At 44.7% G+C, this 25,638-nt stretch overlaps 1 protein-coding gene across 15 annotated transcripts in view; it reads right to left on the reverse strand.

Moving 5' to 3' along the window:
- The window catches only part of PTK2 (protein tyrosine kinase 2), a 200,064-nt gene that overhangs the window by 99,703 nt on the left and 74,723 nt on the right, over window positions 1-25,638 (reverse strand). For all 15 annotated transcript variants that reach the window (XM_072949793.1, XM_072949788.1, XM_072949789.1 and 12 more), the window contains 3 exons: window positions 19,319-19,406; window positions 7,994-8,073; window positions 5,946-6,008 (listed from right to left, as the gene is read on the reverse strand). In XM_072949793.1, coding sequence (XP_072805894.1) covers window positions 5,946-6,008; window positions 7,994-8,073; window positions 19,319-19,406 — 231 coding nt within the window. The remainder of the gene's footprint in view (window positions 1-5,945; window positions 6,009-7,993; window positions 8,074-19,318; window positions 19,407-25,638) is intronic.

Consider the following 25,638-nt stretch of genomic DNA (forward strand, 5'->3'; position numbering starts at 1 on the left):
AACTACTGTTTGCTTTTTAATGGCACCCTGTCCTCCATCCTGAGCAGTGAGAAGCTGTCTCTGGGCAGCTACACCAGGCGGAGCCGCCTTCCTCTCCTGGAGCGAGGTGTTTCGGCACATACGTGTCCTTGAAGGGGGCTGGGAGAGAGAAAGTCCCCTCTTCTCCTTGGGACAAGGGAGGCCCACCAGCCGCCCCGGGCTACCAGGCTTCACTCCGGGTGACAGACAGCCAGATTCAAGGGGCCTGGCCCTCGGTGAGGGTCACTGATTGTCCAGCACTCGTTCTTATGAAAGAGAAACTGCCTTCTATCTTAGTCAAGCCCGTCCGTCAATTCATGCCGCACTGTCAGCATCCCTTTCACTGACATATTATCACTGGTCGTTACAGAAATCACTGGGTTACTACTCATAAGAAACACAATTTTAAAAAATAAAAATAATGCACAATTAGAATTAACCTCAGCTAATTTTAAATCATGAATGTATTCTTTCAAGAAATATCGATGGAATACATAATAAATGTCAGACACTTTGCTAAGTGCTAGAAATATCAGGAGGTCCCTACATAATGCAGTTTATTATGTAGAGAAGAGACAGTTACACAAACAACTACAGCAAAATACATTAAATGCAAAGATGATTAAAAACAAGTTTCTAAAAAAAGCAAACCACTTAATAAAGAAATGAGCAGAATCGAAAAGTTACCATGGCTCATTTAAAATAATTTCACAATATAATTCTGTAGTTTGGAGAAGAATCATTGGTATGTAAGATTCTTCCTTCTCCAATATCACATTAGGAACCATAAATTTAACACTATTATTATGAGCTTATTTTGGATTAATCTGTCATTGTCAACAATGCTGTTTTTAAGCTTTACAACAAAACACTTTTCTTAAAACACCCCATCTGATCCCACCTCTGGTATACAGGAGACGTAAATAAAAGAGCCCTCAGCGTGCACTCCGGGGTGAGCCCTCAGGAGGCCAAGTTCCGGGGATGGGGCTGGGGATCGCACTGCCCTGTACCTCCCTCTGCCTACAGAAAAGGTACTCTGGTTCTACCAAGGTTGGAAAGACACAGGGGAAAAAAAAGACTGATTAACTTTGGTTGGTCTGAAAAAAAAAAAAAACAAAACAACAAAAGTTTTCAAACAGTGCTCTTCTCACTTCAGAAGTTAGGCCTGATTATTTTCTGCATAATTAAAAAACAGTTAATTTGAAATGTGGTAAAGTTGAAGGGGTTTTCTTCATTAGGCTATAAATGACTGAGACTGTCCATAAATTTTCTGGCAAAAATATATGGACTATTTCACAGGTTTTCTCCTTATTGGCAAGGAAAAAGAGAACCCAAAAATAAACTAGTAAGGAACAAGTAATATTCTGCATTCATGTACCATCTTTTCCACAGTGAGAAAATACTGACACATCTAAGTGGCTCCAGGTTGCTGGTGAAAACCAGTAGGAAAGGGAAGTGCTGGGCCCCTGGGAGCCAGGGGCTGCTGGACCCCCGGGCAGGACAGCCACGGTGTGCCCGGGGCTCCAGGTCCAGTGTCCTGGCTCAGCCTCTCAACAGCTGAGCTGGAAGACAGAACCCAGGGAGCAGTACTGAGAAAATATCATGACTAAACTAGAATTGTTAATGCAGTAAAGCTACCTTCCAAGAACAAGAAGAAATAAAATCACAAGATGACAAAAGCAGAATTTTACAACCAAAGACACTTGTGAAAGAATTTCTAAATGACACACTTTAAGAAAAAGGGAACTGCTATCAGAAGACAGGCTGAGCTACAATAAAGAACGTTTAGTACAAAACAAGCAGGTCTGCAGGACCCTCCTCCCACACACCCAATGTGCTGGCGGTGAGAGGGCTGGGAGCCCTGGCCACTCTGGCCCTGGACTGAGCTCGACCTCAGGGAGCCTGAGTGGTGCCATCCACTGCGTGGCTCTCATCAGAAGCCCCCCATTGCCCCAGACCCCTTCTCGGCACTTCCAGGCTCCCAGGCTCTGATTCCACCTGGGGGCTTCAGTGAGTCAGAAGACAGCAAATTGAGACAGCCCAGCACCCCAGTCACTGTCAGAAACAGAACACAAAACAGTTGGCATGGAAAGCTTGAAGAAATATATGGCACAATCACGTATGTGAGCAACAGAGGCACCAGGAACAAAGAGCAGATTCCATCACAAGACAAGCAGTCTGGAAGTGGAACATAAACGGTGATGTGAAAAACCAAACAGACATGGTATGGCAGGAGATGTTACTTAAAAGAGACTTAAGGATTTAGAAAACAGGAAAGAAATCACACACACGCTGCCACAGAGAAAAAGAGATGGAAAATATGAAAGATGTTACGATGTTACAAAGACTGATAAGATATCTAGCTGACAAGGAGATAATGGCATATATTTTCCAGATGAGAAACATGAATCCACAGTCAGGAAGTACACCTCGCTCCAAGCTGGATTTACAAGGTGAAATCCAAGCCTAAGACACAGTGAAACTAGGAAAGACCAAAAATAAGGCAATTCTTCAACTTTCTGTATGTCTGAAATTTCTCCACAATAAATGACTGGAGGGAAATGATCTTACACGAGTCCACAAAGAAAAATTCAACAAAAGCCAAAGAAGTCTTATCACAAACACTGCTCATAATGCAATTAAGCTAAAAGTTAAGAATATCTTTCTAAAAATATCCACACATTTGGAAATGTAAAAACAGAAATAAATCCACAAAAGTTTTACAACAAACAATCAGGTCTCAAACTTGAAACCAAAATGAAAATAACTGAAAGATTTTACTATATTAAAAAAGAAAAACTTCTGACGAAAAGCTATAAGCATACTTGAAAGCCAAACTGGGAAAAAATATACGGAACTAATACTGCAAATCATGGGCTAGTATGACAAACATCTCTTAAGAAAAAACATAAGCATAATGGAAAAACTGATGAAAAGTACAATTAATAAAAAAATACAAAATGGCCCCCAAAATGATGTGTTTAGTACCAACAATAATCAAATGAATGTAAACAAAGTAAGTTATTATTTGCTGCTAATCAAACAGGCAAAACAAACAACAAAATGGTGACATTGTCTTATATTGTTATTAACTGAATGTCTGCCATCAGGTGACTGGTTAAATGCTATTTTATATAGCAATCTGATGGAATTAATACACTAATATGTGTTTATATGGAGTCACATGGAAACCTCTTCAGCACGATGCTAAATAAAAAAGAGGACAGTGTTATCAGTCTTTTATCAAACTAGGTAGTGCACTGTGTGCACACGTGTGTTTCAAAGAGGGTTACATGGATATTTATTAAGACTGTGAAGGTGGTTAATGCTAACTCGTGGGATCTGAGGATTTTCCCCCTCCATTTGACAGTGTAGTTTCAATTTTCTCCAGCTGGAATGTATTATTATCTCTGTAAACAAATAAATTAAAAATATTCTAAAAGGGCTTAAAATTAAGTTAAGAGATGAACTCTTTTCTACTGACATTTTTTTCTATGATTTTTCTTCTTTTTTTTTTTTGCTTTGTTTTTTATTGGGGGAGTAATTAGATTTTTTTATTATTTTATTTTTTAATGCAGGTATTGTACCCAGGGATTGTACCCAGGACCTCATGAATGCTAAGCTCTACCACTGAGCTATACCTTCCTCCCCCCTCATTTTTCTTCTTGATAATATTCTAAAAAAGACTGCACAGTTGGTTTACTGCTGACTGGCTGTCACTGCGTCATCGGGGCGAAGCTCTCGACAACTAAGGACGGCGTTCACTCGGCGGCGGGCACTGCACGGAGCTCCGCCGTGCGTCACCTCTCTCCACGCCCCGTATCAACCCTGTCTGCAGGGAGGTATCACCATCGTCCCTATTTCACAGATTTGGAAACAGATATCAAGAGCTTTACTGATCCCAGGACAGAACTGGAAGAGCGAGCCAAAGGTGGGACATTCTGCTCGAGCCCCCACTTCTCCCACAGGGACAGGCGGTGACTTCACTCTGTTTATGTGACTGCGCTGAATCACCACGATGGGCGACAGCGTGGGGATCGGAGAGGAGGCACAGCAAATCCCGGAACTGTATGTCTCTGGTGCTGGCCCTCCCTTCCCTGAACTACCATGTTTCCTTAAACGTCTTACACGTATAGTAACTAATACAAAACAGCCATTGCTCAGATGCCCCACCTGACCCGGGAGCCCCTTCAGTGGGCTCTGGCGATGCTCTGACAGGGCCCCACTGTTTGGCTGTTTGAGCACTTCCTCTCTCTGGCTCCAGACTCTTCTATTTTCACCCTGCTCCCTAGGATCTGGAGCCCTGCTTTCTTTCACTGAAGAATGACATTAGAAACTAAGACCTAGGTACTGGGTGCCATCAGAAATGTTTTATGTTGCTGTTTTATTAGTGATTTTATAACAGAAAATAAATCAACATTTCTCTTTTCATTTTCATTTAAAACACATGTTATGTTCCCTCAGAACTGAAAATCAACACTCCCCAATCAACTTATCCTTTTTCCCTTCAAACACGAAACCCTCTCTGTGACTGACATCCATCCCTCCTGGCCCAGGACAGAAAACCGAGAGTCCCTGGACGCGTCCTGGGCCTTCTTTACAGGCTGAACCAGCCAGCCAGGCAGGCAGATGCCACCCCAGGGACCTCGGCCCCCTGTCCCCGCCACAGCGTCTGTGCAAGGTCCGTCACAGTGTGCCGTGTGGAAGGTGCTCACCGTGTAGCTGTGGTTGTGTTTACGGACACATCCGTCACGTAGGCTGTGCCTCTTAACAGAGGCGAGAAGAACAAAACACGGAACTGGCTGACGCTGAATGAAGCATTTTAGAGATTAACTGGGGTATCTTAGCCCACAGAATTATTTTAAGTAGAACTTCCCCTGCCCTTCAGTTGATGGCACAGGAGTACTGATACCAGTCATAAATGAAAGTCAAGAAGCATTTTATGAAAGAAATGGACACTGAGTGTGTACATGGCACGGAGGAGGCTCACAGAATCGCACAGGTAACTGTCATGCTGCTGGTCAGACACGCTTCGTAACCAATTCCCCCAAATATTTATTTCTACTTCTACTTTTAAATGACCATACCTCCCTTGTAAAACCTTGCTTTCAAAAATGGTGAGAGATTACACTTTCACAGTGTGATGGGTGTCGGGCTGACCCAGAAAGCCCAAATAAAATCCAAAGCCAGGCCAAGTCTCTACGACAGCAGAGCGCTTATGGGCAAACTCTGACTTCACTGTAGCAACATCTTCCAAATGGTACGAGAATTTCGCAATAATAAAGTAAGTGTCCAGAAAGTAAGTGTTGGCAAAAGCTGCACCACTGCTAATGAAACTAAAACCAGAAATAACAAACATTAACTGTCTTTTCCTGAATTAACCTTCAATAGACGAAACATGCAGACCTTTTAGCCTTCCAAGATATAAGCCCCACTCTGTCTTATATGCATTTAAAATAATCTAACAGTCTAACATACACATTAATTTCACTACTGGAAAAATGTTCAGTTATTCTAAATTTTCTGATACATGAGCAACAAGTAACTATATCTCCACTTCTTTTCAGGCAAGGGGAAAAAAAAACCTTAACAAACTTAAAAAGAAAATATAAATGATAATAATTCTGCAGTTCAATATAAACTAGAAGTGAAACTCCATCCCAGCATAAATCTACAGACAGAAGTTTATTACATGCATGCTAACATGCCAAAGACGCTATTAGCCTTAAGATATTTATCAACAAATTTAAATGGTAGCTAACACTATTAATGTCATCCAGAATGCTTAATAAAACTTCCCCTCTTCCAGATACAGAAGTTTTAGGAACAGCAGTGTTTCAGGTTTAAAATTACACTTTAAGTAAACATAAACTAGTGTGAACGACAGTGTACAGAGCAACTCAGTTTGAGCCCCTCGGAGTACTTACTCTAATACTTCATAGTTAGACTTCTTCTCCAGGGCGTTACCCCGCATCTCCCAGTACGATCGCCTAAAATCAGGGAAGAGAGAAACTTATGTGCATTTATCAGGGGCGCCCACGGTGTTAAACGGTTAAAAACTGTGAAGGGGGTGGTATGTAACTGTCCCGCAGCTCAGCCGCAAACATTCTGATGAACTACGAATAAAGAACGGATCTGACTCAGAGCACCGTCCCTACCCCCTAACACAGCACAAAGCCGTTAACGCAGACCTCACGTCTACTGAACAATCTCCTTTTCCCTTGCGATTTGGAGCAGTCTGGCTCTTTGCAAAATGAGAAACAAGCTTCCAGTTGTAAAAGAGATTCACTGCACGCACTACTTGGACTTGGCCTTTTCTCCAGAAACAGCACGCGCCAGGAGAGCAGCAGCAGGGACCCCAGGCCGCTGCTGTGGCCAGGTGTGCACCCCGCCCGCTCCCGGGAAGGCTCACTGTCTGTCACTAAGGAAACCGCGTGGGACCTGTAGCAGCAGAATCAGAGAGGGCCAGTCCAGCTAACAGGCGCCAGGCTCTGGAGAGAAGTGCTGCCTACCTCTCTGAGTGGTCACAGGCTGGATTTTACCTTCTTATTCCAAGTGACACATGCAAGTAGCTGCAGGTCTTACTGGAACCAAGTCCTTGCTCTACAAAACCTGCCACAAGTGGGCAGGATTCTCTCTGCGTGCTCACAGTTCTCTCACAAAAGGATAAGGTCTGGCTTGCGCTGCTTTGGAACACACAGATATTACAAATCATCTGAACTCATCTCACAGGAGAACGTTCAATCAACAAGATTTTGTTTCAAACCTGTCTGTAATAATATGAATACTAATTCTGCTTTTTAAATTTGTTTGAGTTTTTCTTTGGCCTACTTAAAATGGAAGGTACTAGATTTAGATGCAAAATTTAAAAGGGCCCAAAGAGGATCACTTAATTTGTTCTTCTGTTTTCTATTCAATTAGGGGAGGAGGCTGGGAGGGGCAACTGGAGGGGTGACTACTTTGTCAAGCTTTTCTTTAGAGCCCAAAACTCAGCAACACCGAACACAGGAGGTGAGGAGAGGGATAAGTGTAACATGGGAGAGACCAGAGTGGGAAGAGGGAAAAAGCGACCTGGGGCTCGGGAGGCACAAAAGCCATTCAGCTGGGAGCTGACACACTCTGGTTCCTCCTGCAGGTCACATACTACAGTACTGTGTGTACTAAGGAAAGACGGTCCAAGCGTGCTTTCCAAGCTACACTGGAAGGGACGGGAACACGAGGAGGCCAGTGAGAGATGGCCTCTGTTCCTGGGATACACAACTAAGGCTGAAGACGAATTTTAAAGAAGAATTAAGAGTTGTGATGTTGGGGTCCTTACAGGAACTGTGATTTAACAGCCTCATGCAACATGAAAAGCAGTCATCTCTACAGAAAACTGCCACTAGGTACACCAAACTTGAGCTAATTTAGCCAAGTCATCTTAGACTAGTAACCCAGGGTAAATTTTAATTTAAATTATACTGACAAAAGTAAAATACTCTTTTATTCGAAGTTTAAAATGGTGGCACAGAAGATAATATATGACAAGTGGTGGCAAATGTTATCAGAAATAAGAAACAAGCTCTCAGGTTTCCAAGCCCCATAAGGCTGCACGGCCAGCACCAGGCAAGCGCGGTCGTTCACGCTCAAGTGTCCATCGCTGTGCAGCGTGAGCACGCGGCACCCACCCAGCTGGTGGCCAGCAAGGGGCCTCACGGATGCTGAACACTCAGTTCTCCTCAGCAGGCTCTACTGGGGCGCTGGCCCTAGACCTGCTTACATATTTGTGCTCTGATAAGCCCTTCCATTCTACATGCAATGAAATATCACTTTAAAAGATTCTAAAATTAGAATTCAGAATATTCTCAAATTTTTACTCGTTTTACTCAACACCTTACGGATAAGCTTTACAAGAAAGAGGAAATACCTAGGTAATTTCCAAAACTAATGGAAAATACCGATGAGTAAAGACCTCAATGTCTAGTTACCCCCTTACCGTATTTCTAGACAGCCCAACTTCAAAGCAATATCTTGGTCCACTTGATCAGCGATCTCTAACATATAGTCACTTTTCACCTATGATAAAAAGGAATGGGAAAAATAATGTCATTTAAAGGAATATGTTTTAGACTCACTCATTCAGTAAAGGTTTACTGGGTGCCATTATACACACTGTGCCAATAATTACACTAGATATAAAAGTGAGTAACACCAAAGAGGAGTTAAAGTGTAGAAGTCCTCCAGCAGGAAACACACTCTCGGAGCACTTCAGCATCGTCTGACCACAGCGCTGGCTGCCTCATCCCCTCCCCACGCTGTCAGAGTGAAGACAAATCTCCACTTCCATGCAAATTTGCAGTGGATGTATTTTCTGAATTCAAACTACAGTCCCAGCAGCAATTTTCGGAACTTAACGCAAAGGAAACTGACATTATTTTAAAATCCTGCACCTGGCGTGCTCCCAGCTGACCACTGACGGGGAATGTTAATCCGCAAAGTCACAAGGCGCTTCAGGCCTGATGGAAAGAGAAGGGTCTGAAAGGATTCTATAAATGCCTTCCAAGCAACCACCCTGCTCAACTAATATAACCGGAGAACCGACATCAGGACCTGATAGTCCTTACTGAGTGAAGACATTTTCAGAGATCAGCACAAAGAGCTCAAGCTGTGCCATGGACTTGGATGACAGGGAGCACCAAGTCTAGACCTTGGTCGCGTGAAACGTCGCCCCTGCCCCCAGAGGACCGCCGGTCTTCTCATCAGCGGGCCTGTGTCACACAGCCGCACTCAGTTATTCCGTTATGAACTTCACCAACACGAAACTCTGTGGAAATGTGTCTTGTCTCTTGTTATGTAAGTACTTCACAACACCCTCCATTCTGCCTCTTGGTCCTCAACTCTAAAATATCCACTCTCTGGCCCTTTACAGAAAAAGCACTTTACTAGGAAAAAAATTCTGAAGATCCTGCTCTTCAGCCATTACCTCCTAGCCAGTCAGTTCACTTGCTCAAAAGATACCTACTCCCAGTTAAGCACTCCGTCTGCCTTACAGTGGATAGCTCATCATTATAACCTTCCTTTGCAAAGACCACCAACGCCCTAATCTCCCCTTATCCCTTTATCTCCCTTGTCTGGCAGAACCAACAAACACTGAAACCAACCACCCACCTCCTTCTCCACGCTGACTGGCGAGCAACTGGAGAAACGCTGATCTATGCTTTGCTTTAAACCTGTGACAACAAATCTCCGATGGTCTCCTGAAACTGCTTGTAAATTCAGCAGTGCTTGCCTAGGAACCTTTCAACACACAGATTCATACTTTCTCAACCTGCCACGTCTCTTTCTTACACAGAAAGTAAGTCTTCAGATGGGAAAACCCTCTCTAAAGTACCAGAGCTTGTACCCTGAAGCGCACGTCACGTACTACTCCTTCTCTGTGACAGAAGCGATGACGCCAGCTAGCAGTGGGCAGCTGCCTGCTTCTGATCTAAACACCACCTCCTCCAAACCGTTGCTATTTTCTGCAGCAGCACCCATACCCAGGTGGTCAATAACACTGACTGACTGAAGGGGGAGCAAATGAATGGATGAATAAAGCTGTCAAATCGGGGTTTGGACAACTCTGTGTGTAAACGTTATTTTCCATATAACACTTACAAGCAGTATCTAATTTCTATTCCTTATATATAGTAGGCATTTAAGACTGATTCAATGGAACTGAGCTGCTCAATAAACTGAGTAAAAAGCTTTAATTTTACAATCATTTTGTTTACACTTCAATTGGTTCCTTCTCCTATACAGCAAAAAATAAATTCAAATTTTAAAACTAAGTTTTTGCATCATAAGTAGGTTTATTAGTGAACACAAAATGAAGAGATAAATAAAGACTGTATTTATATGAGTCAGAGAAATACCACAGTTGTTCTGACTGTAACATTCAGTGGGTCTTAGTTTATAATTGGGCGCAGACTTCGAAGCAACCACAGAATATCAATTACACGTTGAGGAAAGTGCACCATTACAAAGCTGCCTGAAGATTAATTACTGTAATTTTAAAACACTATTCAAAGGTGGAAAAGTGTACTCACATGCTTTATTCATTTATCAAAACCAAATTTGTATTAGTTGTAAAAGTGGAAAAAAGGAAACGTTAAATTTAACAATCTTTATGGAAAACCCCCTTATTTATGAACCTGACTTAAAAGTTCTGAGAGCTGTTTCTCCTACAGCAACAAGCTACTCCTCGACTCTCAGAGCTGCAGGTGCCTCGGCCTGAACTCCGCGCACTGCCAGCAGTCATTCTGTTTTCTGCAAAGTCCACTGAGCCACAATGGAACAGGCCACCTCAACAGGCCCTCGCCCCGCACCCTCCCCAGCACTGTGCAGCCGCCCCCTGCGAGGAGAGGGAGCAGCCCCCACGGAGGCTCCCAGGCTCCAGAGATGCTGCTCTCTGAGCCTCTGGGCACGTTCACTCCTGACACTGGGCTCATGCAGTTTTCTTCAAGACTTTGGGTTTCTTATACTCAGTGTTTCTTTCTTTTATAAAACATGTGATTAACTTTCACCTCCTACTAACTCCCAGCAGCATTCATCACTTTCATTTGTGAAATAAATGCAATTGATAGAGCATTTAAGTGTAGGTGTAGGTATCCACAGTTGCTTAAAGTAAAGATACTCATTGCTACATCAAACCAATTTATATATAATCTTATTTAATCTTCACAGAAGGACTGTGAGATGGACACTACTGTAATCCCCAATTTATAGCCTTAGAAAAAAACAAACAAAAAGAATGAAATGAGAGCAGAGGACTAGTTATCATTTCAGAGGCTGGGTGTTACGCTGTTCAGGTGTATTATTTGTAGTCTGTACAATGACTCTTCCAGGCAGGTTTCAGTGGCCCTACTTTATATATAAAGATCAGAAAAACCAATGACTCAAGATTAACTTACTCGAGGTCACACAGCAAGTGTTAAAGTTAAAGCTCACACACCAGATCCACCGACCCCACAACTTGGGCATCAGTGTGCACTGCTTGTGAGCTCAGAGAAAGCACAGACTTCCTGTGCTGCAAGGAAGATTAAGGGCAAGTGAGGACCGCATCTCACCACCTGGTACCCCAGGGTCTAACACACACATCTGTTTGTTCTGCCACCATCACGGTACTGTGTTCTCTTCTCATGACCTGGTTTACTACTGCTTATTAACTCTAGGTCCAGCAAATCTGCACGTCTTTTAAGAGAAGATCTCTGAATATTGTTTTTTTGTTTTATTAAATTAGTTTCCATGTTGATGTCAATTTCCTACTTTAAAAAATAGGATGTAATTGGACTTTCTTCTGTGGGCAAGTATTACATTTACTTTTTTTCATGTGATTTCTCAAATTCCTGTATTTCTTGGATCTTTTTGACATCTTATAAATCTCATAAAAATTTTTTGACCATCAGGGCATTAACATTAAAACTCAACTATCATTAATAAGTCATTCAAGAGAATAAACTAAGCGCCCAAAACCCACATCATCGCACTGTGCTGGGACACAACAATGAGGAAGGCAGCCTGAGTGACACTCTATGAGTGGGGACAGCAGATGACGACACAGAAATACAACAGCACCGGCCAGTGGCTGCCAGGGCTGGGGAAGGGGGAGGGCGCGACCACAAAGCATCAGGGAGTTTCTCTGTGTTGAAGAGATGGTTCTGCCTTACTTATGGTGGTGGTTACATGCATCTAAACCTATGATGAAGCTGCATAAACCACACACACACACACACACACACACACACACACACACACCAGTGCATGTAAAAACTGGTGAAATCTGAATATGGTCTGTAGTCTACTTAATAGTATTCTGCCAGTATCACTTTCTATATTTTTATATTGTACTATAGCATGACTGTGATAGAAACTGCCTGACTATACACACTGGTCAGAGCTCATTGAGCTGTATACTGAAACTGGTGATTTTTATTGTATGTGAAGTTATACCTCAGTAAAACTAATTTTAAAATATTTAAAAAATAACTACAAGTTATATGAGAAATGTACAGGTACTATGGAAGGCTCTACACAGGAAACACACTTAAGAGTTGATGAATGGATAGAAATTATCTAGGACCAGGAAAGGAAAGAATAGTCACACACAGAAACATTAACTCAGCAGGCCTGGGCTGCTCGGTGCCTCCACATTCCCAACATTAGGACTGGCTCTTGGGCCTTCTGGAAACTGAACTCCTAGAATGTTCTGGTAAGAGTGCTCTTGCATACCTGAAGCCTCGGACCACAATGAACCAGTGTGACAGGGTAATTTACCCCGGCCTAAACACTGAGGTGATGATGAACACCTGCTTTCCCCCAGGCCTGGAGGAGGACTACATGCGGTTCCACAGGTATTGTGTGCCCACCAGCCTGACCCCAGTAAAAACCTCAACCATCTAAGCTCCAGCAGGGTCCCAAGCTGGTGAACCTTTGCACCTGTTGTCACACAGCATTTGCTGTCCCAAGTGACTCCCCTGGGAGGGGACACCAGGAAACTTCCACTTGGTTTCCGCTGGATGTCACTCCACATACCCCGTCCCTTTGCTGATTTTCCTCATACCCTTTTGCTATAATAAACTGTAACCACAAATATAACCACCTCTGTGTCCCGTAAGGCCTCCTGATGGATGGCTGAGCCTGAAGGTGGAGCGGGGGCCAAAGGTAGCAGCACTCCCACTAGTCGGTCAAAGCCCTAAGGAGGGGCTGAACGCAAGCGTAAAGCATCAGCAGGGAAGACTAACCCAGAAAATAACCATTGCTGCCTTCGCATTTCTAACTTCTCTTATGAAAAAGGATGATCCAAAGCACAGGGTGAAGAGTACAAACACGAAAGCACGAACCCGTCCTCCGTGCCCACAGTGCTTCTGGAATCACCACACACGCAGGAGTGGAGGAGAAGGAGAAATGCACATTATTACATCAGTTAGAGAAGTTCAGAAAATACTTCATCTAATGCGTCAGACTGAGACCTATATTAAATTTTAACTTCCTTCTGGAAAAGGACGGCTGATAATGCCCACGTGGAAAAAATGCCAAGTTTCAAACTAAAATTTCCCACTTGCAGCTGACCCTTCAAAATATGTAACTGACAGAAAGCTTTCTGGCCAAGAAAATGCAGTTACAGAAATCATTTCTGATAATACAATTAGCTGAATTAAAGTGCATAAAAATAAAAAATTGGAATAAAAATAACAGAAAGATTGATCAACAAAAAGTAAGTGTGTGCTGGCACCTCACCTACTTCTCAGGGAAGTTCAGACACACACACGAGGGAAGGGGTGGCTCTGGACTCACCATCTTCACCTTCCTAATGGAAACTTTTCTGCCAAATAAATCACAAATTATGTCACATTCAATGCTTTTTAAGAGCCAACAGATGGATATACTCATTTAAAATCTTAATATATTTGCAGAAAACGGTGACAACTTCCTGTCAGACCCAAGCCTCTCCAACGCTGAAAATGTCAGAGGCGCCAAATGGTTTCGTGCAAGCTGAGCACCGTCACGCGAAGTTAACAGGACAACTGCTTCGCTAAACGTGGACACAGCCCTTCAAACTAACAGCCACCACTATTCGCAAAAGGTTGCCAATCAAATACACTTTGTAACAAATCAGAGATAAAGAGGGATAAAATGTTACACGGTAGGAGAAAAGTTCAAATTCAAGGTAAAACATACTCTGGCTGCTCTATAAGCCCGTAGCTGTGGCACCAGCAGTTACGTGTTAGACTCCTGCTCTCCAGTGAACAGGGTTGTAACGAGAGTCTAGTTTATTTTTAGAGTGTGCTGATTAGTAACTTTCAGGATATTCTAAAGTGGGTCAAAAACATTTCGTGACTCATGTGCGATGTGTGACACTGGTAGTCACATCTAGGACATCTTTCAACGAAACTGCATGCCTCCCCAGAATCACCCCCCAGCAGCACCCCAACACTCAGCATGCCCACTGACAAGCTGCCTCCCTCATGACTCCATCCACAAGGGGCATGATGAACCGTGGGCCTGAGTGGAGCTCAAAATCAGGAATAATACAATTAAGGTAATTTATTGTAAGTCGTTTATAAGTTTTCTTTCTCTTTCATGGGACAGGACTGGTTATAGAGAGAATCTAAACATAATTCTCTTATTTCTACCCTGATAAAAGCCATAACAATAAAAATGCTGATTCTTTTAAAACAGAAATAGTAACAAGAAACACTCAGGAGTGTTCACTGTCCCCAAGCATAGACCCTCAAGGTTCGCACATGAGAAGCTCAACAAAATGCTAGGTCCGTTACAAACACCCAACATGCCAGCGTGAGAAAGAGTCAGTGCAGATCACCACCACCAGGTGGAAAGCCCATGGTGTTGTCATTCAGATTCCGAACAGAGACATGAACTCCATATGAAATGATAAAGAAATAAAAAGGCAGGAAAACTGGTAAATAATAAGGGCCATAAAAGATGGCCTGGTGGGCTAAAAAAAAATGGGGGGGGGCGGATAAAATTGTTTTAAAAACAAAATCCAACAAATGCCCTGGACTTCAAACTGGTCACAGCTAAGGAGAGTTGGCAAGCTGAGAGATTTGTCTGAATCCAGGTCTTTAGGGAGACAAGGAGCTGAAAACAAGAAAGAGTTAATAGATACAGACTGGGAAGTTCTGACGTAACCTCAGCTGAGACCCAGAAGGCAGCGGAAAGACCAGAGAAAAGGAGGTGTCCGAGTGGACGCCTCCAAGACTGGTGAAACCCAGCGTGCACACCATAGATCAAGCAGGACGATCAGGGGGGATCCACACCTAGCTCGTAATAAAGCCGCAAACCTCTGAGGACAAAGCAACCGTCTTAAAGCCACCTGGAGAGAGAAGACAGGTGACCCACGAAGACAGACCCCGAGAGCCTGCTTCTCAACAGCAGCCACAGGAAACAAAAGATGCAGAATCACACCCAAGTTTGCGGGAAGACAGCGCCACCCGGCTCTGCATGAGGCCACACCATCTTTCCAGCCGGAAGAGCGAGCAGAGACACGGGAGATGTGGGTGGCACAGGGAACACCTCAGACCGAGCGGTGCCCGTCCAGCCCCGCACTGAGAAGACATGTTCCCTCAGACAAAACCGGGGCTCTGACAAAGCCTCGGTGTGAAGAGGATGAAGCGGTCTGAACACTTAGCTCAAATGAACTGCCATGTGAATTATTTCAGAAATGAGCCAAAAGGGATACAATTTTAATACCCATGTGATCGCCTCCATTTCTACCAACACAGTGGACTCAATGTCCTGGCCAAAGTGCTCACTGAAAACAACTAAGAATGCTGAATAAAGTATTTTTTAAAGTCTTCTGGAATGCTTCTATGAGCTGGATAACAAAGGAGCAAAACAAAATAAAAAATCTACTCAGGCAGACAGTGGATGGCAGACGGTTCAGGGACAGCCAGGGTCAGCTTTTACCCTAAGGCCAGAACTGAAAAACACACATATATGTTATAAAACGTGAAAACCGGCAAACAAAAGCAGGTAAGAGCGTGATAAATACCCAACTCAGGTCAATGGCTACCTGCCTGGAGTGAAGGGGGGGGCACGAGGGGTGTCACAGGGACAGGGGACAGGAGAACGTCAGGTATGTGCTCTTCCTCTAGGTGGCAGGGTCGTGGTGTTCATTTTTTTATTATCACACCTTACAAAAGAATGCACGTACCAAATGTTACAGAATCTAAACAACTGAATCAATGTCATAGAATTCTGAGCCTCTTAAAAGTGGATCGATTTAGCTTAGAACTCAGTGAAAATATATGCACGCGATATGTATATAACTTACATATTTGCATCAAATTATTAAAGACCTTTAAAATTTAAAAATTGGGTGTCATCAAATCCTGAGGCTCCTATAAAATAATTTATCTCAGAATGCAGTGAAAATTTCCAAACACAAATTCTTACTCAATTTTTCAGCTGCATTCTCAGTTCAAAAGACTTTGGCTGTAAATAACTGAACAGCCAATTTTTTATTCGTACTTCGTTTTTGAGATGGGGGGGTGGCGGCGTGTGTGTTTAGATAAAGAGGAAGTTGTGAACTCCTAACTGGCTTCTCAACAGTGGGATTGAACCTGTTCCCAAGCTGGGGGCTGTCTGTTCTGGACAACACACAGGTCACCTCTAATAGTTCTGAAGTTTCCATGCATGTGAGACAGGATCTGCATTCAAAGATTATCACCAGAAGGCAAGTAAATACATAATTACTTGCCAAAGCAGCAATGCAAATAATGTACTGTTTTCAAAACTTTGTCAGGTAAGCGTAAAAATAAAAATATACACACTCACATTAATGGAACCATATTATACATGTTTTTACTTTGTTTATGGCCTTTTTCAACAGCGGCATTTAATGGAACACCTTCCACACCCACAAGCAGGGTTGTCCTTCACTAGCTACAAAGGATGCCTGGGTCTGGAACTCAGCAGAATTTGTTCACCAGTCTCTTACTGACAGGCAGTGCAATGGCTCCAGCCTCCCATCTGTCACGGCAACGTGCCCACGGGCCTCCCTGCACATACGTAACGTGTGTACTCATTTCTTCAGAATAGACCCCCAGAGGTAGAACCACAGCTCAAATCCCATGAAACTGCCAGCACTCAACTAGTTTGTACTTGGAAGACTGCCGATGTCAACAATGCCACACACAAACCTGAGCGTAGTTAGGGCTCTAAGCACACTTGCCAATTCATGAGTTCTCACCAACCGCAGCCTTTTCCTTTCTCCTTCCTGCTGTGCAGTTTTAGCACCACCTCTCCTTCCCTCCCTTCCTGTCATGTACGGCTGGGATGTGGGCGTGGAGACACAGAGAACTGGAGTCAACATGGGAAAGAGACGTTTCTATGACCACACTCATTTTTACTCCTTGTAAATGATAGGTGCCTGGCAGAAGATTATAAAAGCATAAGCAAAATGAAAGTAAGTACTGGGATAGAGATCATTTAAATGATGTTCTAGAACATTTTCTGGACTTTGAAAAAATGTACCATAAGATTTAACGATTTTCAAAAAAAATTTAAAGGGGACAGGCTGGAAGAGAAACTGCAGAGATGGACAGAGGCAGAAGGTGGGATGGGGGAGAGCTCACACTTGCATCACGATGGGCAAGTGGTAAACTGTCCACAGACCAAAATTCAAACAGTCATCAGGCAGCTACATGGTAGACAATCTTACCTCATTCAACCAACTAAAGATCCCAAGGGGCAGGTATCATACACCTGCATTTCAGGAGATGAGACAGTTCAGCATGAAGAAGCTCCCGGGGCACCCAGAGTCCCAGAACTGGGAGACGCAGAGCGGGCACTCAGATGCAGGCTCGCCCCACTTCCCCTTCTCTCAGGTTTATGAAGACAACTCAACCTTACTGTGCAGACCGCGGTGAGACACGTCCTATTAGCACATCTGGGGTTCACTGGTACGTGTGCTAACCTACAGTCACATATACAGAAGCAAGATCTTCCGAAAGGAAAAACCAGGACAACCGAGTAACAGAGTGAAAGGAACAAAAAGCTGCAGGCTTTAGGTTAGCCTAGAAACTGTACGAAGGAGTGACCACGAGCTATTTAGACCCGCATCATGCATTCTGAAAATCCACGTCACTGAAGCAGTCACAGATCTTCTCAGTGGGTGGGAAATTATACCGGTGACACAGATATGCTACACGAGGGAAAAATACAATATAAGTAAGTCCGCTAACTAAACCCCGTCACCTCCTTCACCAAATCACGAAGCTCAGGGCCAGCTGCAGGCGGGGACTCGGTAACACACGTGGGAAGCGGCCTGTAACCTGGAAGTCACAACCGCAGAATGAGCAGGCCCCACACTCTCAGCTGGAACCCAAACATAACTCTTCTCTTTCCACTTCGTCAAACATAACGTCTCTTCCGTTCAACTCTGTACTACCCTAAATCTACAAAACTCTCCATAAGTCCCTCACCTAACACCTCACATTTCCCGTATGACTTCAACCCCACGGACAGGAGACATCCTAAGAACTGGGCCCTTCTCACACAAGCAGGACGTCCAGTCATCCCAGCAGGGGGAAGAGGCAGTCCTCCTCCCCGCCCCCCGGAACCCCTCCCACCTTCTCTCCCTCCTGCCTTCAGGTGTCTGGACTGACACTCTGGGCCTCTTTTCTCTTCATTTTCACGCTCCAGTTAGACCAGCCTCTGTTCCATCAACTTGCTTCCACCACACTGTTCTACCTTCCACCTTTTGAATGTCTTGTCTAAATGGCCGAAGAGCCCCCAACTGGCCTGCAGCCTTTTCAAGACCCAATCCATTCCCAGTTCTGCCATCAATCATCAGGGTGGTCTTATTTAAAAAAAAAAATTCTGATCAAGACACTCACAAATTAAATTCTTTAAATGCTCCCAATATTCTGCAGCAGAAAAACCTAAAACCCTCTTTACACAATGCGGTCCCCACCTCTCACCCATTTCTCTTCAAACCACTTTAGCTCAAATTTAAAGGCACTGTGTTTTCTAAAGTACAGCTTCTGCCTCGCCTATGAAGTTGGAGACTCCCAAGCCCGCCTGAGTCGGCACACGCTCCGACACACTGTCACATTACGTGTGCTCACAGACAGCAGGGGCCGGACACAAAGCAGCTGTAGGTGATGTCATTAATTTCTGCATCCTTGACCCACAGCAGACATTTAATGAACAGTTTTATTAAAACAAAAAATTACCCATGCATTTAATTGCAAAATTGTACATACAAATGTCTCACTGATACTCACTAGATCTTTTTTCACACTTTTCACAAATCTAACTAGTAACATTTATTCGATTTTAAAACTGTGTTGATTCATTTTTGCCACATGTACTTATTGCCTAACTAATACCTTAATGGGTAAAAAAGTAAGGTACTTTTAGTGTAAAGACAGCAATTCTGGCTTTATTTTGCAAACTGCTATTGAGACTATACGAGTACAGGTGGCTCTGACAATGAAATCTGGTAAGTCTGTTGACACTGAGGCAGGGTAACCACTCCTGAGTTAAAGACAAAACAGTGTTGTGCCACTGAGGACTTACTGTCTCCACTTACAAGAAGCATCTTTTAAGATTTGCCCAAGCATACAAAAATTCACGAAGTGTCAAAAATTCCTGATTTCTCACTAGTTAAAAGAATCTCATTGCCATACAGTGATAACTTTATATTCTCCCAAATGTTAGGTTTAATCTAATTCTAAAATAAAAAGGTTTAATCTGAAGTAAACAGGATTCAAAGAAACAAAGAGAAGAGTATAATTAAAGCACCCTCCTATACCTGTTGATAGAAGAAATTCAGAGTTGGCTTGTCTTCAGTAAACTGGTTTAGAAATCCTTTTGGCAAATAACGAATTCTCAATTCATATCTAAAAAATAATTAACAAAATAAAACAATTAGAAATAAGTAATTTTCTCAATTCATAGTCTACAATAATATTATCGTATGGCATTGCCAATTACTCTGAAATATTATTTTTAAAATAAGTGAAAATATAATCAATTACTCTATCAATGTAAGTGTTCTGGTTTGCAGCACAAACGTGCACGTGAGTGTGCTACAGCTTGGAGGCCCTGCAGAAGCAGGACGTGGTGAGAAGCCCCCGGCCTGGGGCCGCAGCACCTGACACTCCCCAGAGTGGACCACACCGTCGGGCCCCTTCCAGTCACTGCTCTGCTCACGAGAGCCCCCTATGGAGAACACGGTCTGCCCAGAGCCGACAAGCACCGCAGGATCATTCACCACACGGCCGTGATGGCCGTCTGAGCGCTCTCCACTCAGGCTGTGAGGAACGATGCTGCCAGCAACACTCTAATTTCCTTCCTCTAGGCGGAAAAAAGAATTCTGCTCAGGAAGCCAACCTTCAAGAATGGTCAAAGCAAATGACGTTCACCAGAATGCTCTCTGTGCGAGCGTGAACACCCACACGAGCTCTCTCGCACACATGCCTTTCGGTGAACGTACATACACGTCTGCTGGGTGTACACTGGAGTACCGTCACCAGGTCGTAACAAACACACACGTCAGGGCAGGTGTCAGCAGTCAGCTCCAGGGGCCACACCGACTCACTCCCACGAGCAGCACGGGGAGTCCCAGCCCCCCATATCCACAGGTGTTTATATATTCTGGACGTGAGGCCTTCGCCAGACTTGGTGAATGTCTCTCCCACTCTTGCTCTTCACTATTTTAGTGGTATCTTGCAAAATTTTATTTTAAAAATCTTTTTTTTAACAGTATCTTTTGAGGAAGAAAGTTTGTAATTTTTATACAGTCCTATTTATTATTTTTCTTTTTAGTAAATTCTTTTAGTGTTTTCGTTTGTAAAATATTTGCCTACCCAAAGGTTACAGAGATCTGCTTTTTCTAAAAATTTTATAAAACTGACCTTTTAAAAACGTATTGGGCTCATAAGGAAAATAATGCAAAGTAGCCAACATGGTTCTTTTGGTTCAATTAAGGGTGGAAAAAATTCAAGACACACATACACAAGTTCTGCTGAGATTTTAAGTGTCCGTTTTGTTAAAATACACAATTGCCAAACACTGAGGTTCCTTTTCACTCTGAGAAGGAGCTCTGTACCCCACCGCAAACGCTCTATACTGGACAGTTATTCACAGAAGCTTAATACATTTCATTTATTTTGAGTTTAGGACTTCCCAGGCACGTCATACGCACCGTTTCTCTTAACAATCAGAGAACACAAGAGTAACTATTCGTATTCAGCAGACCAGGAAAACGATGCTCAGCGAGGGCAAGCGACCTGAGGCCAGACGTGCCAGAATCAAACAGGCTGCAGGCGGCTTTGATGGGGAGGCCATCCTACTTTAATGACAAAAACTGGTCCACAATCAAACATCCGGCAGCTTGGCTCCACACCCATTGCTACTAACGGCCGGCTCCCTGACACTGATGCTGACACCAACCAACGTTTCGTGACCACTTGGGCATGACAGAGGCTGTGACAAGCATTTTAACCAGATGCCTTCTTTTAATCAGCAACAACCCTACAAGCAGCAGAAAGAACATGGGCTGTGGACTGAGATCATGCACGCTTGACTTCTGGTCCATTGCTTACTCACTGTCTGCCATCGCCTCTCTATCCCTCAGTTTCCTCATCAGGACCCTGGGAGCAGTGAGTGAATTGATAAACGCAAAACGGCCAGAGAGTCGCTGGCACATAATCACAATGGTCTCTACTGTGTATTTACCACATTAGTAATTACTCAACAAATGTTTACTTTAATACCAATCACCTACCAGGCACTGTTTGAGGGGCTGGGAATGTATCAGTGAATAAAACATGCACAAAGTGCCAGCCTTCAATAAATTCATATCTTTGTGGTGGAAGTCAGACAGCAAATGCGTAAATTTCTTTGAGCTGGCAGGTAACTGGATACAGACAAATAAGCCAGGTAAAGGGAACAAGCGATGAGGTGCTATTTTATAAAGGGAGTTGGTGAAGGATGCTCTGACTCAGTGATAGCTGAACAAAGAGCTGGAGGGAGGGAGGGAGGGAGGGAAGGAAGGAGAGGGGGAAGGAGGGAGGAGGGAGGGGAGGAAGAAGAGGGGGAAGGAGGGAGGAGGGAGGGGAGGAAGGAGGGGGAAGGAGGAAGGAGGGAGGGGAGGAGAGAGAGAGGGAGGGAGGGAAGGAGGGGGGAAAGAAGAAGGAGGGAGGGAGGGGATAAGGAGGGAGGGCGAGAGGGAGGGAGAGAGGGAGGGAGGGGAGGAAGGAGAGGGGGAAGGAGGAAGGAGGGAGGGGAGGAAGGAGAGGGGGAAGGAGGAAGGAGGGAGGGGAGGAAGGAGAGGGGGAAGGAGGAAGGAGGGAGGGGAGGAGAGAGAGAGGGAGGGAGGGAAGGAGCGGGGAAAGAAGGAGGGAGGGAGGGGGTAAGGAGGGAGGGAGGGAGGGAGGGAGCAGTTCTGCTCAGGGAAGAGCATTCCGGTCAGACAGGAGAGAATCAGATAGGAGAGAATGTGTAAAGGCCCTGAGGCTGGAGGATACACATCCGGAGGCAAGTGCAGAGACCACTGGGGCAGCGAGTAAAGGGCTTCAGGGAGAGGTGGGGTCAGGAGGTGGCCTGTCCTCAGGGAGAAAGGAAGCCCCGTGAGCACTGTGCACACACAGAACAGTGACACCACAGGGCGCACTTGTCTGAGGCCGTCAGGCAACACCAGCAGAGCAAACAGGGGCTACAGGGAGGTGCAGGGAGACCAGGAGTGACTGGCGAGAAATACTGACCAGGTTACTATCTGACCCATTTTCACAGATGGGGAAAAAAGAATTTTAGGGAATTAGGTGGTTCTCCCAAGGTCCCAGGGTTAAGAAGAGGGAGTCGGACGCAGATGGGGGCAAACGTGCACGAAGGCAGGAGGGCAGCGTGAGACTAAGACAAGGCACCTACGGCTAAAATACAGGAACAGAGGTGAGGCTGCTCGCAGAGGTCGGCAAGGTCTCCAGGTCATGTTAAGGGCTGTGGTCCCCACTTCAACCCATGACAGTCTAGCACGCCCCCCCCACAACCCCACAAGCTCCACCCCAGGTCTTCTAGTTCAGTTCTAGTCCAGTCACCTCACGTCAGTCCTTAAACCATAGCACATGGCGTCCACGGCCAGCCCGACACCCCCCCACCCCGCTCCTCCTGGAAAAGTAGCACCTTCCTCACCCTTCTGTTCTGTTCTGGAGTTTGGCTGTATTTGGACCCACAATTCCAAGTCTCTGCTACGGGCCCCTCGTGGCTTTCTCAGCAGCAGCAAACTAGCACGCCCAGCCTTCCGCGTCTACTCCCCAAGAACAGATCACCATTAGCACCACTGACATCTAACTTCCTCATTCTTACCACCAAGTACGGGCCCCCAGGTACCCACAAGCTAACCAACTAATGCTGGGGAGGAGCAGGAAATGTGGTTTTTTTGAAACACTGAGTTGGAACATGATATGACAACCCTGATTCCAGAAGGATCAGCTGGCCAGATTGCGTGGAGAGAAAAAACCAAGCCCAACTCCAGGAAGCTACACAGATGACCCCCATGAACACTGTGCTGCAGACAGCTCTTTCTTATAACAGATTTTCAATTTTAAAAACCTACAAGGAAGGATGAAAACAGAAATTCATCATTCGGCAAACATTACAGTAATAAACACTCCAAAAAAGAACCATCAATGATGCTGAGATTAGTGGGTGAAGACAGAATGAGAAAACAGGATACCCGCACAGTCCCTGGATTTCCCCAGAATACAGCACTTACTAGAAAGGGGAAATAATAACTGTACAGTGCAGAGACCTGGCCACCACCTCAAGTCAAACAATCCAGCTTAAAACCACCTGTAAAATGAGTCATATTGTCATCAAAGACTACCTGATAAAATGCAATGAGAAAATGCAACATCTTTATTGTGGTGTTCGTCCCCAAAATGCATAACCTGAATATAAACATGAAGAAAAAAAAAACAGACAAATCCAAATTAAGGGACAAGTACGAATGACCAGACAGTACTCTTCAGAAGGGCCAAGGTCATAAAGGGCAAAGACAGTCGGAGAACCTGTCCCAGGTTAGAGAAAGACCCAAGGCAACGAGACGCTGAGAGGCCCCTGGTGTTCTGCTCTGGATCCTGGCCAGGGAGAGGGACACTAAGCAGGACAACTGTGAAATTAGAGGACACCTGTAAATTAGCTAACAGTATTGTATCAGTGTTATTAGCTGCTGGTCTCAATAACTGCACTGTGTTCGAGTAAGATTTCAACATTTAGGGAAGCTGGCTGAGGGGTACACAGGACTGCTGTGCGTTATTTTCGCAACATTACATACTTACAGAAAACAAAAAGAAACTTCCACATACACAAGGCTGATTGTTCTGTAACTGTGGTAACAAATACCCACCAGAACCAGTTTTAAACCAGCTTGGTCAATAAACACTAGTTTTGCAGTCACAGACCAACTAGAAATTTCCTCATCTTTGCACTGTCAGTGTCTGGTGCAGGAGCACCCAGTAAATGTTTAATTAATAAGTCAGCAAGTCTGGAAGTCCGTCCTGTCCTTTAAAGGTACCACTCCCAGGCCCGTCAGAATGCTCCTCTATTCACTGCCTTAGTGCTTTAGCTCTTTTAAAGAACTCTGGTTCAACTCGGTGTTACAGTGAAAGACCGGCTCTTCAACTTAGGGTATATGCACATGGAATGCCATTTCAGGGTAACACAGAAAACCATCAAAACAAAACCTAAACCTTCCTAACCTATCACTAGTCATTTTCTTTTGTCATCTTTGAAAAAGGACACCTTTCCTCTATATAAAAGACTTTTTTGTCCTGCAAAGGTCTGGGTGGGGGGATCACCTCTCTGCAGAGCGAGAAGCTGTGAAACAGCGGGGAACAGAGAAGCACCAAGCAGGATAATGTGAACCACATCTTGATAACAGTGAGAAGGACTTTCTTTTTCACTTGCTCTGAAAAAGCCCTGCAGTACTTTCTCAGCTGCCAAGGGAGTCACCTGGCTCTCAAAGCCCTGGATTACACACGGGAAAGGACTGGGCCGCTCCCCAACAGCTCCTAGCCCGTGTCTAGCGGAGTAACCGAATCAGAAGTCAGGTCACCACGGAGGTGATTCCAGACACCTAAAACTCAGTTATCGAAAATGAGCTGACTAGAATTTAATCATCTAAGTGCAAAACTTTAATGTTTAAATCTGTTTGGTGGAAATCTCTCAAAACTGCATGACACCTTCTGCTTCGTGATAAACTAGGTATGGCGCTGGAATTTACACTTTTCTGGCTGACTCAAGATTCTAGCAAACGCTGCCTGCTTAACTGGGATCTTCAGGACCCCAAGGACGGCCCAGCCAGCGCCTGCTCCCAGGCAGCCTGAGGAGGACGCAGGGACCGGACACATGAGCACAGAGCAGGGACCACAGGCTCTGCCTTGGGACCCGCGGGCTCGGCACAAGTTCCTCTGGAGCCTTATGGGGAGGGAAGGGGACAGGCTGCTCTCCCCACAGAGGCTCGAGCCTGACGTCTCCCCCGACCCTTCACGTACCTGTTCCACACTGTCTCACCCAGCTGATGTGTCCCCAGTAACAGTCTTGCAGGTTTGCTTTTTACTTCATTAAAGCATATCATGCTGTAAGTCTTCTGGGACTTACTTTTCTGTTTTTCAGTTGAGGTAAAATTCACATAAAAATTAACTATTTTAAAGTGTACGATTCAGTGGTGTTGCATTCACAGCATGGTCCTGACACTTCCTCTGGTCACACGGTGTTACCTGGCTAAGGCTCACTCGCCCTGCCAGTCCCTAGACCTTGTTCACTGTGAACAACCCACAACCGACCCAGCCGTCACTGGTTTCTCTATGAACACTCCTGGCTCGCTCCCAGTACGGACACCAAGAGCCTCTGGAGGACAGAGCCTGAAGGGGCGCCAAGTGGTCTTCCCAAAGGCTCTGCCAATTTGCATTCTCCCCAGCAGTACAGGCAGGATCCCGTCAGATCCATGACTTCTTCAGCTATCGGCAATGACGATTTACTTTCTGCCAACCAGACAGTGCGAGATGGAATCTCACGGCCTAGACTCACGTCTCCCTCATCACTGATGAAGCTGACGGTGTCTTCCTGTGA

This window comes from Vicugna pacos, chromosome 25, assembly GCF_048564905.1.
Source record: "Vicugna pacos chromosome 25, VicPac4, whole genome shotgun sequence".
NCBI classification, from domain to species: domain Eukaryota; kingdom Metazoa; phylum Chordata; class Mammalia; order Artiodactyla; family Camelidae; genus Vicugna; species Vicugna pacos.